Source organism: Sciurus vulgaris (assembly GCF_902686455.1).
Source record: "Sciurus vulgaris genome assembly, chromosome: 4".
Lineage (NCBI taxonomy): Eukaryota > Metazoa > Chordata > Mammalia > Rodentia > Sciuridae > Sciurus > Sciurus vulgaris.
The window spans coordinates 157,906,198-157,923,158 of NC_136464.1; the positions used below are offsets into that span (position 1 = coordinate 157,906,198).

Here is a 16,961-nt window from a genome sequence, read left to right on the forward strand (position 1 = left end):
CTCCTCTAAGGTTAAAAAGAATGTTAAAGAAATGGTATGACATAGCCAGGCATGGTGGCACCTACTGTAATCCCAGACACTTAGGAAGCTGAGGTAGAAGGATTGATTACGAGGTAGAGGTTAGCATCAGCAATTTAGCAAGGTCCTAAGAAGCTTAATAAGACCCTGTCTCAAAAATTACAAATAAAAAAGGCTGGGGATATAGTTCACTGTTCAGTGGTAGCGCACACCTGGGTTCAATCCTTGGTACAAAAAAAAAAATACACATATGTATATATATATAGATAGATAATATATATATATATATATACACACACACACACACACACACACACCACATATATACACACTATGAGACTATTTTTTTCACCTCTAGGGAATCTCAAATATTCACCTTTAATGTAGGGCAGATAAAACAAAAATGAAAAATAACTATACTTACAAATATTTTATATAAAACTGACTTGTATTAGAATCTATTATATAGAATATAAACTATAGAAGATGATTTCTCAATATCATTCTCCATTTTAAAACATAAATTTTCAGATCATCAATTTATGGAGACCTAGAATTTTCCTACTTCCAAGGAGTAATTTGAAAGACTGTCCAAAGGCAGTTAGTTTCAAAATTTTTATATGAATATTACTATATTTGACATTTTATGTCCAGTATGAATAAACACAAGAAAATATTCTAATACCAAAGAGTCATAAAAATTTCAAATAGTCATTAAAAGAAGCATATTAGCGTTCTTTTAATCACTCCAACAATCCTAAGGAAAAAAATTGGTGAAATCATCACCTTCACTCAAAAAATACATAAGACATCTTTTCACTGGATGGAAAAGAAATATAAAGCACTGACAGGAGTGAAGAATAAGAACAAGAGCAGTAACAGCAATATCGATCATGTTTTTCAGTTGATCTAGAAAAAAATAAAGATCAGCATCTGCCATTTTCATGACAAATTTTCCTTTAAAAATCCACAATTGAGGTATTAAGTTCGCAGTCACAGAAACCAAGTCAAACCACTACCAAAATCCGTGTTGGACAACATTTATTAAAAGCTGGTTTTCCTTCTGCAATTTCAATCCAGGTTTGAGGTATAATTATAAAGAAAACATAAAGCTTTAAGAAAAATGGTTAACTGCAGAAGTCTTCTCCATGACTGGTACCTCTTACAACCAGCAGATGGTGCCCTCCATAAAGACAACCTTTCTAGTACATAGTAATTAAACACAATGAGAAATAAGGCTTATTCTTGTCAAGGGAAAAATATAAAGTTTTTCCAAAGAGAAAAAAAGACAAAATAATCAATGCTGTTCTCTTAAGGTTATATTTACATATTTTCCAACTACTTGAAACAAAGAGCTGCTCTTTTTCATATGCAATGTAGAGTACTTCAACTAGCGTCAGTAACAGCACAGAAAATGAGACTTTGTTGCTCCTCCCATAAAGTAGTAAGAATACCTCCACATCACTGAATCTGGGACGGTCTTATTGACTGGTCAAAACCAATGGGACATTGGCAAGCTTAGTAAAGTACTGTGCTTTAGGTCTGCTAATAACCTGCTGCTCTTAAACCCTGCTCTGGACATATGAGCAAGCCCAAACTATTCTGCTCTTAAATGAGAAATTATATGGAGACAGCCCAGTATCTTCCAGTCATGGTCATCATGAACTAGCCAGCCCAAGTCAAACCATCAGGTGACCGCAGAGGCACACCTGTAGATGCAAGAGCATGGAAGAGCCCTGCTGAAATCTGACCCAAATCAATAGTACTATCCAGACCAGTCAAACTCAAATTGCCAACTTATAGAACTGGGAATAGGAATTAAGTCATAAGTGATTTGTTATATAGCAAAAGCTAACTATCATTACTGATCTCTATTGCCACATCAAATTAACACTTTTTCAACCTTTATTATATTGATTTCATCAGTATTAAACATAGGCAACCACAGCCTCCTCCTTGAAACACAATTTGGCTTTAATTTCTACTATACTTTACCTGTTCCTGATCTTTCTCCTACATTACTGGTCACTCCTACCTCTTTTGTTTCCTTTTCCTGTACCCAACTTTTAAATATCAGTAAACCACCAGAGCTGGATTATTTTATATGCTTCTCTCTTAAAGCTTCTGTTTTAAGCTTTCTTTTGAAGACTTGAATAAATACATACCCCACATCAAGCATTCTCTTTGGAACTTAGACCATGTATAAAATGATCTATTTAACATTTACATTTGGGTATTCTCATCAGCATCATGAATTTAAGAAACCAAAAAAAAAAAAAAAAAAAAAAACAAAAAAAACAATGAAGTGTGTCTCCCAACTTCTTCCCCCTCCAAAAACTCTTCATTCTTCAGTCTTCTCTATCTCAGTAGGTGGTAACTTTGTGTACCCACTTCTTCCTCCCAGAAAGTTGGGAATGATCCTTGATAATTCTTAAAATCGATCATGGAGTCCTACAAATGCTACCTGCAAAACAAATGAAACTCACACTTATTTAGCCATTACTTTTTCACAACCTAACCTAAACCACCTCTAATTCATTCTTCACATAGCAGCCAAAATGATCTTAATATACTAATTTATTCATATCACTGTCTTACTAAAAATTCTTAAACAAGTTCCCACTGCTGTTAGAGTAAGTTCCAAATACACTAATCTGACCACTTGCTCATTACACTTCAGTCACATAGCTATTCCTTAAAGGCACCAAACCAAGATCCTTCTGTTTCAAGAGATACTCTTCCTTCTACTTCAAAAACACTTTCTCTTCTCTAGCCCTCATGTCCGGCTAACACTGATTTTTCAAGTCTCTGATCTACTGAATCTAAAGTAAATCTCTACTACATGTTCTCATTAGCATCCCTGTACTTTTCCTTCAAAGAATTTATCATAAATGTAAACATTAGTTCTTTCTCCTTCTAAACTGTAAACTAAATGACAATAAGTAATAAGTACCCTTTTTTTTCTGGGGAGTAAATTTAGGGGTGCTCAACCACTGAGTCACATCTCCAACCCTACTTTTGTATTTTATACAAAGACAGGATCTCAGTGAATTGCTTAGGGCCTCGATGAGTTGCTGAGGCTGGCTTTAACTAGTGATCCTCCCGCCTCAGCCTCCAAGCAGGCTGCTGGGATTACAGGCGTGCACCACCATGCCTGGCATAAGTACCCTATTTTGTTCCCTGTTACATAACTGATGTATAGCACTACGCTGGTGAAAATAGCTCAATAAAAAATCTTGAGTTGAACTACATAAGTATACCTATTTTATAAATGAGGCTCAGAGAGATTAAACAAGTATGCTAGAATTAATTATCTAGCAACTCAATTGGAATTGATTCATATCTGATTTCCAAACTTCATGCCCTTAATTTCCTTTTCTTGACACCACACTTGAATTCTCTAATCACACCCAAACACCTGAATCTGAAAAAGAAAACTCCATGAGGACTTTTATATGCAAAGTTGGATAATAATGCTTTAACATTAAAATACACTGCCTAATCAGCCCACTACCTATGCAAGTATATCTTAAATAGGTAAGCATGGCAGCTATAATAATAAAAAAAAGTATTTGACGAATAGATGGTGGTTTTCAAAACTCTTTCATATACATTATATTTTTCCTCACAATTCTATAAAATAAAAGCAGGAATTATCCCTAGTTTACAGGTAAGGAAAATGAAGTTCAGAGAGTTTACAAACTTGCATACAGCCACATGTAGGTAGTGTCAGAGCCAGAACAAAAGGTAGTTTTCTGGTTTCTATTTCAGATTCTTTGTGATCTTGAATTGGAAATTAAAAATCATAACATTGAAAAATCACAGCAAACTAAAAAGAAATAAAACTGTTAGATCATCCTTATGCTCAAGAGACAAAGATTCTTTAAGCATAATTATTCAAATAGTATAATTAAGTTAATTAATTAATTAGAGATGGTAAGAAGTGTTGATGAAATTGTGGAGAAGAAATGAACCCTCAGACACTACTACTGGGAATGTAAAATGCTGCAACCATTATGAAAAACAATATGACAGTGTCTTAAAATGTTAAACATGAATGTACCATGACCCTGCAATTCCATTTCAGGCATCACCCAAGAAAAATGAAAACCTACACCTGCACAAGGGCTTACAGAAATGTTCATGGCATTACTCATAATACCCAAAAAGTATAAATGACCCAAACAATTGTTAACAGGTAAATGGATCAACAAAATGTGGTATATACATACAATGGAATAATGATAAGAAATAAAAAGGAACAAAGTACTGATATTATACATGAATGAATACCAAAAATATTCTCTAATCAAAATGGGTCACACAAAAGGACTACAAAATGCATGATTATATTCATTTGAAATATCAAAAAAAGGCTAAACTATAGAAGCAAAATAGATTATAGTAGTCCCCTTTTCCTGTGGTTTTGATTTCTTGGTTTCAGTTATCTACAGTCAACCACAGTTGGAAAATATTAAATGAAAAATTCCAGTAATGAACAATTTGTAAGTTTTAAATTGTGTGCCATCCTGAATAGTATCAAGAAATCTCATGCAGTCCTACTTCATCCCAGCCAGGATGTCAATCTTCCCTTTGTCTAGTGTATCCACACTACCAACCTATAAATGACTTAGTAGTCATCTCAGTGTTAACTGCCATGGTATCACCACAGTGCTTATGTTCAAGTAACCCTTATTTCATTTAAATAATAAACTCAAGAGCAGTGATGCTGGTGATTTGGGTATGGCAACAAGAAGTCATAAAATGTTTAAATGAAAAGGTGTAAGTACAGTAAGTTATTCTGAAGGGTAATGGGGGGCACCCATTCATCTATGAAGTATATTGTTATAAATGTTGTATTTATTATTAGTTATTGTTGTTAATCTCACAGTGCCTAATTTATAAATTTAACTTCATCATAAATACATGTGTAAGGGAAAAATCATAGTATCTTTAGGTTCTGTACTGTCTGCAGTTTCAGGCTTCCAGTAGGAACCTTGAAATGTATCCTCTGCAAATAAGGGGGACTACTGTAGTGTTTGTCTTGGGCTGGGTGTGGGAACCCATGGTGACTCACTAATGGACGTAGGAGAGTTTTGGCAGTCAATGAGTGCATAACTCTAAATTTAATAAAGGTCATTATTTGTGATATAAAGGAAAACACAAAAGAAGAGCCTAATTCCTTCTGTCAAAGACGACAGAGAAAGTTGTCCATAGCATATCACAAAGAACAAAGAACTGGAATTTAATCTAAACCTTGAAGACAAGAAGGTAGAGAACTAAGAATTCTGGGCAAAGAAAACTCTGAGCAATGAGCAAAAGCTCAAAGAGATGCCTGATTTGATGTACAAAACATGCAGTTAAAATGTATTTCTAGAAAAACCTCACATTCTGCAAAATCACATTGTCAAAATAATAGGTAGAACACAACACCAATATTAATAAAATACTAGCACAGTTAATCTCTACTAGCATTTGTTCCCAACATCATAATTGAACTTTTCAGCCTTAAAACTTGGGAGTTCAGGTTTTTGCCTTCAAGATGTAGAAGGTACTTCTAAGGAGGAGGGAGGGTTAGCAAGATTAAAATTTTAACCTAGTCAAATTCTTCAATTTTTTTGTTAAATGTGGGGAAAATAGTCTCACAGATGCTTCATGTGCATCTGCAGCTTTACCAGACAGCTTAATAGAGAAAGATGAGAAACTCAACACTATTAAACTCTCTGCTTATAAATAAAAGCAATTTTGCATCAGAATTCCATCAGCTTTTTTCTGAAACTCTCAAACACTGTTAAAATGTTCTGTTTAGAATAGACTGCCCTAGAATGCTTCAAAACATTAATGTGCTGGGAGAAAGAAGGGAATACTTTATTACCAACGAGACTTCTGTACTATACTAATTTCATTCCCTGCATAACAATCACGAGCTAATTTTGTTACAGAAACATGTAAGCTGGGGAGGAAAGGTGATTTGACTAGATTCTGTGCATGTGAGTGTATATATACAAGTGCACTTACTGGTGAGAGTGAAAGAAATTGGGATTAGTCAATCTAAGGCTTTAAGTCTCTGATAAGAACTCTGGTCTTTATCACATAGGGCAGTTGTCATCTTTTTGTTTTTTAAGGAATAAGAAGAGCAATCAAATTTGTATTTTAGAAAGACAATTTCCAAAAAGACCAAAAAAAAAAAAAAAAAAAAAAAAAAAGACTTCAGGAATGTATGAGGGACTATAACAAAAGGGCTTACAGGAAACTGAACAACTGTAAAAGAACATAAAAACATTCAAAGACATGATATGTCAGAAACCCAGAGAGAAGTATGGTTTAGCAGAAGAGGTTAAGACAAAAGTAGGCAAACTTTACCCATTCTAAAACCATTACAAGTATGGTCATTTATCTGTTAGAGAACCCTCTTACTTTTACCAACGTTCTCCCACAAAAGGAATTGAGAATATAAGAGATGCTGTTGATAGTAACAAGGTGCATAGTGTAACTCAGACAATGTCAACAAGAGAGACCTATACTTTCCATTCAAAATCCAAAAGATTTTGCATACTAGTACTTTGTATCTCTTGAAAAATGACAATTAAATGAACATAAACTTGCTGTCCATATTGATACTTAAGGATCCAAAGTACCACATTATATGCAGGGTGAATTAGAATACAACTGCTAATTCTACCTAATTAAAAGTAATACAAGGGGCTGGAGTCATGGCTCAGTGGTAGAGCACTTGCCTAGCACGTGTATATACATAAATAAAATTATTTTTTGAAAATGATACAGTATCTACAATGACAAAACACTTAATGAACAAACTTGCTTTAAAAGTTATATAACTTTATAAATAAAATATAATGAATAAATGGGGGATTATCTAAGAGAAATCTGGGCATCGAGTTCACCAAAAAGTTTGATTTCTCAATAAATGTCCCTAAATGGCCAAAACATCAAAATCATAAATATTTGAAAATATTCCTAAAGATATTAATTTTGACAGAATGCACAGTGTTTTAATCTAGTCTGCTTAATGCTACCTTTTTCCCCCCTGGGTATGCTTAATTGAATTATGTCCAATAATTCCAAACACAACAGGATTTTGTTTCTTTGTATCTGCTTAAAAATATTTTGCAACTACATCACACTGGGTGAGAAACTACTCAATCCACAGGAGCATTATAAAGATTTCCTATAGTTATGATAAGACAACTGCCAACATCTACATAACTAGTAAATTGCTAACAAACTATCTTCAAAGGGCATGAAATGAATAAGACAAAGATGTATAACTATAAGATTAACATTGTCGAAGAGTTAAAAACAAGAGTCGATCAAGGGAAGTGAAGCTTCTTCATAACATCTAAGTCTTCACAGAACCGTAATGGGTTAGTAAATAATGTAAAGGAAAATCCTGCAACATATATACCTAATACAGGCACAGAAATGAGTTTTTCTCTCTTAATACAAGCCAAAGTACAATTCAAAGCACTTAAAAAATGATTCATAAAAACAATTCTACAGGAATGGAAAGCCGACAAAAGGTATCCAAAAAGTCAGTGGCTGCAATATCTGATTTAATCTAGAAGAAAACCTTATTATAGAGAGCAATGATTCTTTAAACTTAGACCCATTCTGTCCCATTGTCCCAGATACGGAATATCTATAAAAATTTAATATAGTATATAATTTATAATAATTATTTAATTATGAGAATCATAGTAATTATAATACATAATACATAAGCTCTAAATTATTATTTCCAACATATTTTAATGCATCTGTGTCAATTTCATTGAAATATTCACAGAATTAAAAAATTGGGACTTAATGGGTTAATCAAAAAACACATTCTTCTAACTAAAATTTTGAAAATCTCCAATATATTGAACAGATTAAGAGAAAGCTGTTTTGGCTGAAATGAGTGATGGATACCCAATGCCCCATTATAGCAAGAGGCTTCCAGAGAACAATTTGAAAATCACTGATCAGCCAGATGTTGCTTGAAAGGTGAATTATTAGTCTTTCGGGGGTGGGAGGGGAGTGTGTAATAGCTAATGACACATTCCCTTCAACCCAACTATCTCACAAAAATAAAAATTCCAAAATAAATGTACAAGACTATTTATTTCAACACTCTTTACAGTAAAAAAAAAAGGGGGGGGGAACTGACATCAACGAATGAATAGCTACATACAGTGTAGTGAATCTTCACCCTGGAATATTATGCAGTCATTACAAAGAACAAGTTGTATCAGTAGCCACTGTATAATGTACTACAGAATGAGAAAAGTGTGTACAAGTGTGGGCGTAATTATGATACTTTTTATGAACCAAGCACCAGCACAACACATACCAAAAAAAAAGCACCTCAGAGACAATGAAAAACCAAAAAAGGAAAAACATGTCCAGAATTAAATTAGTGGAAAACACACAGAAGACAAAATTAATGGTACTACTGTAAATATGTAAAAACAGAATACAGACATGATTTGGGCTTGGGATGAAAGAAAAGGTAGCTCTCCTATAAATGTGTTACATCCATGTATCTGTCATAAAATATTTAAAAAAAATATTAATAATCTATATTTATTATGGATTATTTATTCTCTAAGACTTTTCTCCATTAACACTTTTTTCTCAAAACTTAAAATGAATGGGTAACAGATATAATCTAGGTAATAAACTCTGACAGAAGCCATGAACAGAAACATCCTGAACTCTCAAAAGTGTGCCTTAAACAAAATATAATCACACAATATCATCCTCTTTCTCTCCCATTCTTCCCCCCACTTCCTTCCCTTTTTCCCCTACCCCACCCCCAACTCCCACTGTAAGAATTCAACCCAATCCTCATCCCACTACAGGTCTCTTCCAGGCCCAAAACTCAACAATACCATATCATGTACTTCCAGTTATTTGTAATTTCAAATTTACCTTGCCAACAATCAGTAAAATATTATGTTCTTTACAGGTTCATTAATGTAAATTACTCAATTTCTGTAATTACTAATTTGCAAATTGATTTTTGAACTCTTTTTTCTACATTTTCCCAGGAAAACAAACTAGCAACGGGAAAAAAACTTCAATACAGAAAAAGGGTTTGCTATCTATATCACTTTGAAAATAGAAAGATCTATTCAACCCCCTGGCAAACATTAAAAAATAAAATAAAATAAAACTTTCTTCTTCTGAAATGGTAAAAACCCACAGGAAATGAGCTATAATTTTAAAATATAACAATCAAAAATAAACTTGAAAATACAGACGGTCTTCTGAGATATAAATAGCTCAGCAGCACAGTTTTGTACAATTACCTATAGCTTAGTCTCCAAAATTGGCTCCATTTCTCTGCTTCATCACTGCATAAATTGCAAAGCACAACACCTGCAGTTAATAAACTGTCTTGGAACACCCTACACACCAGAGCAAAGAAGAGGCTTTGGGGGTATTTTAAATTCTCATGGAAAACACAGCTATTCTCAAGAGCTGTCAGATATCAAGTGAACTACCTCAAAGCAGTTCCATTTCAACATGACATCATTAGTCTTCATTTCTTTCGTAGGTACCATAATCAAGAAACTGAGTTTGAGGTAAGCTCATGTAATAAGAAAGAAAAGTACTCTATGGACACCAGTGTGAAGTAGAAAAACGAGAGTGGCAGTGTCCAATCTGATTCCCAAAACTTCAGAATTTGTTTATGCCCCCAGTCACATAAATCCCATCAGTGAGTAGTTGTTATTTAAGTGAAAAAAAGGAATTTTTAAATTTGAGTGTGTAATTCTTAGACCATAAATACTTAAGCTACTTGTACCTAGCTAAAACAGAATTTAGGTATAATTTTTGGGCTTCATGAAAACATGGTAAGGACCTTGAATGGAAAAGATTTCAGAACCCCTCCTGTACACTTACAAGGAATTCTCATTGATACCTGTGAGTTGCTCTGTGGTACACCTTTACACTGTCTTCACTGGAGACAGGCAAAGAAAGTGAAAAACTGAAAAGATTGAAAACATGTCAAAAATGAGTAGGATAATGACATGCTTTACCACACTTCATTCTAGAAAAGCAGGAGGCAAAACTAAAGATTGAATACAATAATAAAAGATGAAAAAAAAAATACCCCCATGTTGCCTGCATTATATTGATTTATTTAGAGGGAAGAGCTAGTTCAGTTTTAAAGCCCTGATTGTCTAACAAATGACACTCTTTAGGAGCTGAGCCCTCCTTTCAAACAAAATCTTCCAAGAAGTTACAAATTGCAAAATATATGTAAAAAAGCACAAGTCTCTGTAGAAGAGTCTAAGGCCACAGTCCCATCTACATCATCAAAAACTGTAACTGCATTCACTAGAATCTTTAGTATTTCACAAACTGCTCCAGGTTCCTGCAGAGAGGAGAATAGGGGTGTTCCATACCTTTAATTAGAGCAGCTAAGCTTTACAGCCCTTATTTGAATAATGGATTCTTTGTGGAGATCTGAGGTACAACTCATAGCCTAAGGCTAGGACAATGATTTTCAAACTACTTTGAAAATTATTTTGCCACACAACCCAATACATATAAGTACAATAGGGTGAGAGTCTCATTAAATATTATCTTTGTTGTGTGTAATACATTCTGAGATTTTCTTTTCTGATTGAAAACCCATTAAAAAGTCTCTGTTCTATGAAATTATCTCACTGGCTTCTCAACCTAGCCATATTTTAAAAAAAATAGAGCACGAAGAGGATAAAAGTTAATGTATTTCTTATTTGGAAATAGAAAATCCTCCCCCCAAAATATATGATTTCCACTTTATCATGCAGACCAAAAACAATAAAAAAAGAGAGGAGTGGGGAGGGAAGGAAAGAGAAACAAGTGAATCTGCACTGCAGTGAATGAAAAAAGAAAAAAAAAATCATCAAAAATTTATGGCTAGTGAGGAAAAAAACTTTCATGAATAGTAAAAATAAATCTCAATTGAAAATTATTGTTTTAAAAATTTTTTTCAATAGAACTTCCAATTTTATGATAAACTACATCATAATATGGACACATCATCTCTCCACGAACCCATTAAAATAGCCAAAGAAATAAAAAAACTTGAGAAAAAATGACAACAGCATCAGAAATGAGATCACTGACAATGCTCAGAATCAACATAAGCAATCCATCAGAAGTCAGTAAATCACTCCCAACTTTGAAGTATGCACCAAGATGGTCTGGGTAGGGTTGGAACCAGAGGAGCCAAAATAAAGACAAGGCAGTTCCCTACCTTTGGACCACCATTCTTAACAAAGAAACAAAATCCTGCAATGATGTGCTATCTCTATAGCAAGTCGTTTCCTAATTCTTGTTTATTACCTCAAACCAAGAGAATACAACAGAATTTTTAAAAATCTACCAGAAATGGGACTGAGTAGGTTATAACTCAGTGGTAGAGCTCTTGCCTACTATATGGGAGGTACTGGGTTTGATCCTCAGCATAACACAAAAATAAAATAAAATAAAATAAAATAAAATAAAATAAAATAAAATAAAAGGTATTGTGTCCATCTACAACTAAAAATATTTTTTAAAAAAAAGTTTACCAGAAACCAAAACAGAATTAAATTACGCAGAGTTTGCATATGAGTTTTCTTAACTAGGCACAGACTGCAAGATTAATCAAGATGGGGTTCTGTGACCCAAATGCTCTCACAGCCATCTGTCCTGTTCATGGGAGACACAAGCCCTGCCAGTATACTCCCAGCCCACATACCCTAAAAATAATCCTACCTTTAAAGCCTATTCAATTCATTTACCATATCAAAGATAACCCAAAGAGAGTAAGTTAGAACTATCCATTCCCTCCAGAAAACTTATGTACGGAAAATTATTCTAACTCATACAACTACCAAAGCCCACACCCACTGCCAATAATTACCAATTTAAAATTCTACTTATAAATACAACTGCATAAGGATAAAATCAACAAGTACATATGAAGACTAAAGTCCAAAAGAAGTGCATAAACTGAGAAATGAGAGCAAACAGGCCAAATAAAATTAAAAGCTAATATGAAAAAATATACAAACTCCTTAAAATTTCTTGTTAACACAATAAAATATGGGGAGACTTGCATACTATGAAAAGTAGCATTAGTAAAATGTGAATTCTGAGAACTTAAAAGCATGACAGTTCAAACTAGAAAGGGGACGAGAGAGGTAATTACCAACAGAAGTGCAAAGCAAAGAAGTACAGAGCTGAAAATCTGAACATTCATTTCCAGTAGTATGTAGAATATATATATAGACAGTAGTATATAGAAGCTACATACATATACACATGTATGCATGTATATATATATCTCATAAAGGGCCCAACAGCTAGGCACAGTGGTGCATGCCTATAATGTCAGTGGCTCCACAGATTGAGGCAAGAGGATCACAAGTTCAAAGTCAGCCTCAGCAATTTAGCAAGTTCCTCAATAACTTATTGAGACCTCGTCTCAAAATAAAAAAGTCTGGGGATGTGGCTCAGTGGTAAAGCTCCCCTGGGTTCAACCCCACCCCAACCCTGTACCAAAAATGAATAAATAAATGGCCCAAGAAATTCAGCAGAAAGTTTTGTATAGCTGAGTTCACAGAACATTAAGAAAATCTACAATAACCTCCCCACACACCAACCCTTTTCACTTATATGCTCACCATCTCTCTATCTCCACAAAAATAGGGTGAATTGAAACATGAACGCTAAACATGCACATGGAGATGTAAGACAGCAAATGTCCCTATCAGCATTGTGCAAATTAAGCTTGGACCCTAGAAAGCTCTCAGATAAAAATTTTTATTTCTCAGCAAATGCAAATCCTCTCCTCTGGGGAGTTAATAAATCCTCAGTTTAGTCTTTCAGTTTTTCAGTTCTAATAGTAAGCTCAACAAACTGAGTCCTACCAAAGGATCACCAGACACAGGGAAACCAACAACCATGACAGTGAGACTCAGACTCACTGAATTCAGATACTGAAATTCCACTGCTAAAATACAAGGAGAAAATGTTTAAAGAAAAAATTTTAAATGAAATCAGAAAATCAGAAAATCATAAAAAAAGAAAAAAATCAAGCGCCTGCTAAAAATAAGAGGGACCCTGGAAAAGAATGCTTTAGTAAAAAGTAATTGTTGATTTTAAAATTTCAGTGGACAGGTTATTAAACAATTTAAGATGGCAAGAGAGTCATAAAAATCAGTATAATGTGAATAATGCCACCTAAAATACAGGGTACCAACAGACAAATAGATGAGAAAATTAAAAGGGAATTAAGAAACACTGGAAAACAGAAAAATTTGATATTCTAATAGATGAAACTAAAGAAAAAGAAATTATAAACATGGACGCATACTATTAACAATCATTGTGTATTACAAGTCTAATTTGGAGAGACAAAAGGAGAACTAAAATAAAATGCTAGACAATATCAACATGGAAGTTGGGAGGTGAGTACTGATCAAAGTGTAAGGATTTCTGTATCAATTTTGAAAAACACTAGAATTTCAAGAGTAAGCAAAAAAAGGAAAAATGTTGTGGGCTAAAATTACAGAAATAAAAAAAGGGCACAGTGGACAAATGAAAATAACCATTTTTTCTAAGAATCAAGGGAAAGTAAGCACAAACAGAAAACAAAAACCATAATGAAAAGAAAAGCAGAAGCCTTTGTTCTTATCAAACCAAAGAGATGCTTAAAACACAATTATAAGACGTAGAGAAAACATCATAAAATGATTAAAAGATTCAAACCACCAGGAAATTAATTTTAAATTTAAATGAACTATTAAATAACATAAAAATTGATAAACCAAATGGGATACAGTGACATAACCACCAACAATATATAATTTTTAATGCATTTTTTTCACTATTGATGTACTATGCACTAGGAAATTGCCATACATTAGGAAATACAAAAACAGAAATAATAAAATAATTATAGCTGAGTGATAAATACAAATAAAACTTGGAGGAATTAAGGCAAGTGGTACAGTTAGTAAATTTTAGAGTCATAAATGTTCACACAGTTGTACAATTTTCCATCAAAATTTATTTCGTTTTTATTTTTTTCTTCTCTAACATCTCTTTCCACCATATTTGGAGCAAGGTATGTTTCATGCATCAGTTTGTTGAAGACAGTTTTGCAGTTCTGTTCTATATTCTTATATTTTGCTTTATTTTTCCTCTTTATATGTATTCTTCCTCTCACCTGTCTGTTTTCCTGGATTCCCTTTCTACTTTTTCTCGCCCTAAGAGCCAACCTCTCTTGTTCCTCTTCCACTCTTCTGTAGATTTTGACTTCTGGCTTCTTTCTCCCTCAGGAACATGTCCTACACTATTTCTGTTCTCTCTTTGTCCACCATTTGAAATTGAAAACCCTTTCAGCAAATTTTCTGTTTATATTATAGACAGTGATTGGTTCAATCATCATTTCTGTTTATAGCAAGAAAACAGTAGACGCCTTAGTGGGAGCTATTAGATTTAAGGCTATATATTGTTTACACTAGGTGCTGTTGATATTGGTCTGCCTCTTAAAGGTGGAAAACAATATAGATCTACAGGGTAGAATCTGTACTGCCTCAGATCCAGACAATTGGATGGAAAAACACAAAAGCAACATGAAAAAACAAGGGAACAAACCAAGATACCCCAATAAGAGAATCCACTGACAACACATTAGAAGAAATGTCCAAAAAGTTTAGAATGTACATAGTTCAACTGATCTGCAAAGTAAAGAATGGTATGATGAGTAAAATCAAAGAGAAAATAGAGAAAGTGAAAGATCACTTCAATAAAGAATTAGAGATTCTGAAAAAAACTCTAAACAGAAATCCTTAAAATGAAGGAATCAATAAAGCAAACTATAAATTCAATAAAAAGCATCACCAACAGACTAGACTATTTGGAAGACAGAACCTCAGGCAATAAAGACATAATACATAATACTAAAAATAAAAGTTGGCCATGCAGAGAAGATGGTTAAGAATCCATGAACAGAAATTCCAAGAATTATGGGATAAGATGAAAAGACCAAATTTAAGAGTTATTGGGACAGATGAAGGAACAGAGATATGAACCAAAAGAATACACGATCTTTTCAATGAAATAATGTAAGAAAATTTCCCAAACCTAAAGAATGAAATGGAAAATCCAATACAAGAGTCTTACAAGACCCCAAATGTACAAAATTACAGCAGACCCACACCGAGACACATTATAATAAGAAAGACTAAAATACAGAATAAGGATAAATCTTTAAGATTGTGAGAGGAAAAAAAAGCAAATTACAGGGTCCCAAGATGGTGGACTAGAGGTAGGCTGCATTTCTTGTCACTCTGTAACTCGGATTTCAAGCAGAGGATATTTGTTTCTCAGACAGGCAGTCTCTGCTGCTTATCAATCCCTGACTGTTTACCCCATTTGCCTACTTCGATCACCTGCAGGCTGCCAGCATATCAACACCTTTTTGAGTGCTGATTGCTCCCTGACTGGCGCCTATCATCCGCCATTTGCCTGCCTCTTGCTTGCCCATTGCCTGCTTCTTGCCTGCCCATTGCCTGCTTTTCACCTACCCATCATCCACCTCCCAAGTTACATCCACTGATCATCTGCCGGTAGCCAGCAAACCAACCCTAGATTGCCAGTGAATCACCAGCTGCCTGTTGTTGTATGCAAGTCCACTGTCACAGTACCTGCAGGTTTGGTTACACATAGCTGCCGCCATTTTGCAACAATAGCCAGGACCTGTAGGACACCCCGCCAGACTGACCAAGCCCCATCTCTAGAACCCCTCAGCCCCACCCACCAATTCCTGCCTCCAGGACCCCGGGACCAACTGACCACAGCCTGCTGACAGACCCCTCAACCAGACCAATCACACCCCATCTCCTCGGCCCCCAGTTGACCACACCCACACCCCGAGCTGCCGCTCCCCATATGCCAACAAATTTGGAAGCCAGAGCAGCCATCTTGGATTATCATGGAAGCAGTAACTCCCATCTTTAGGTCGGGCAGATCCCATTCTGAGACACCTACTGGAGACTGAAATCTCACTGTCAGGTACCTTTCCTACATCATGCTACTGAAGACTGGGAGGTTAAATACTCTATGACTTTTTTCTCCTTTTTGAAAATTTTTAAGTTTTTATTTCTTTACTTTTCTCGTTCTACTTTCCTTTTGTTTACCTGTTTTCTGAGTCTCTTCTCTCTTTTCTCAAGCTAACAATCAACTTCTTTTGATTACACTTTCACACTTTCTATGATCTAGAACTTCTATATACTCTTTTCTTATCCCATTAACAGCTACATCCTACACCCCTCCCCAGCCTCTTTGTCCTCCATTAGAAACTGCAGGCCTTATTACAAATTTATTTATTATACTGTAGATAATAATTAATTCACTCTGTTTATTATGACAATACTGCTAATGTCTTCATAGGAGCTATTTGGTGTAGGGCTGCATATTGTCTGTACTGGGCACTGCTAATATTGATCTCCCCCTTAAAGAAGACGTTTTAGAAACCTACAGGGTCACTATAAGCCTATGCAGGGAGACTGCAATACCCCAGATCTGCACTGCAAGAGGGGAAGATACGAGAACAACATGAAAAAAAAAAGGAAAAAATTGATCCAAACAAACCTAGATTCTATATTAATAGAATCCAGTGACAGCATGGTAGAAGAAATGTAAGAAAAGGAATTCAAAATATACATAATTAAAATGATACGTGAAGCAAAGGATGAGATGAGACAGCAAATGCAGGCAATGAATGACCACTCCAATAAGCAGTTGAAAGCAACTGCAGGAAGCAAAAGATCATTTCAACAAAGAGGGAGGGAGGGAGGGAGGGAGGGAGGAAGGAAGGAAGGAAGGAAGGAAGGAAGGAAGGAAGGGGGGGGGGGGAGAGAGAGAGAGAGAGAGAGAAGATGGGGGAGAGA

General features: G+C 34.7%; 1 protein-coding gene across 7 annotated transcripts in view; it reads right to left on the reverse strand.

Moving 5' to 3' along the window:
• PDS5B (PDS5 cohesin associated factor B) overlaps positions 1–16,961 on the reverse strand; it is a 187,838-nt gene that overhangs the window by 123,912 nt on the left and 46,965 nt on the right. For 5 of the 7 annotated variants that reach the window (XM_079137249.1, XM_079137252.1, XM_079137251.1 and 2 more), the window contains one exon: positions 2,184–2,482. The exons of the other annotated variants lie outside the window; for them this stretch is intronic. In XM_079137249.1, the coding sequence (XP_078993375.1) occupies positions 2,184–2,197 (14 nt within the window). In that variant the 5' untranslated portion in view covers positions 2,198–2,482. Of the gene's footprint in view, positions 1–2,183; positions 2,483–16,961 lie in introns of those variants that run through there. 7 annotated transcript variants of the gene reach the window in all.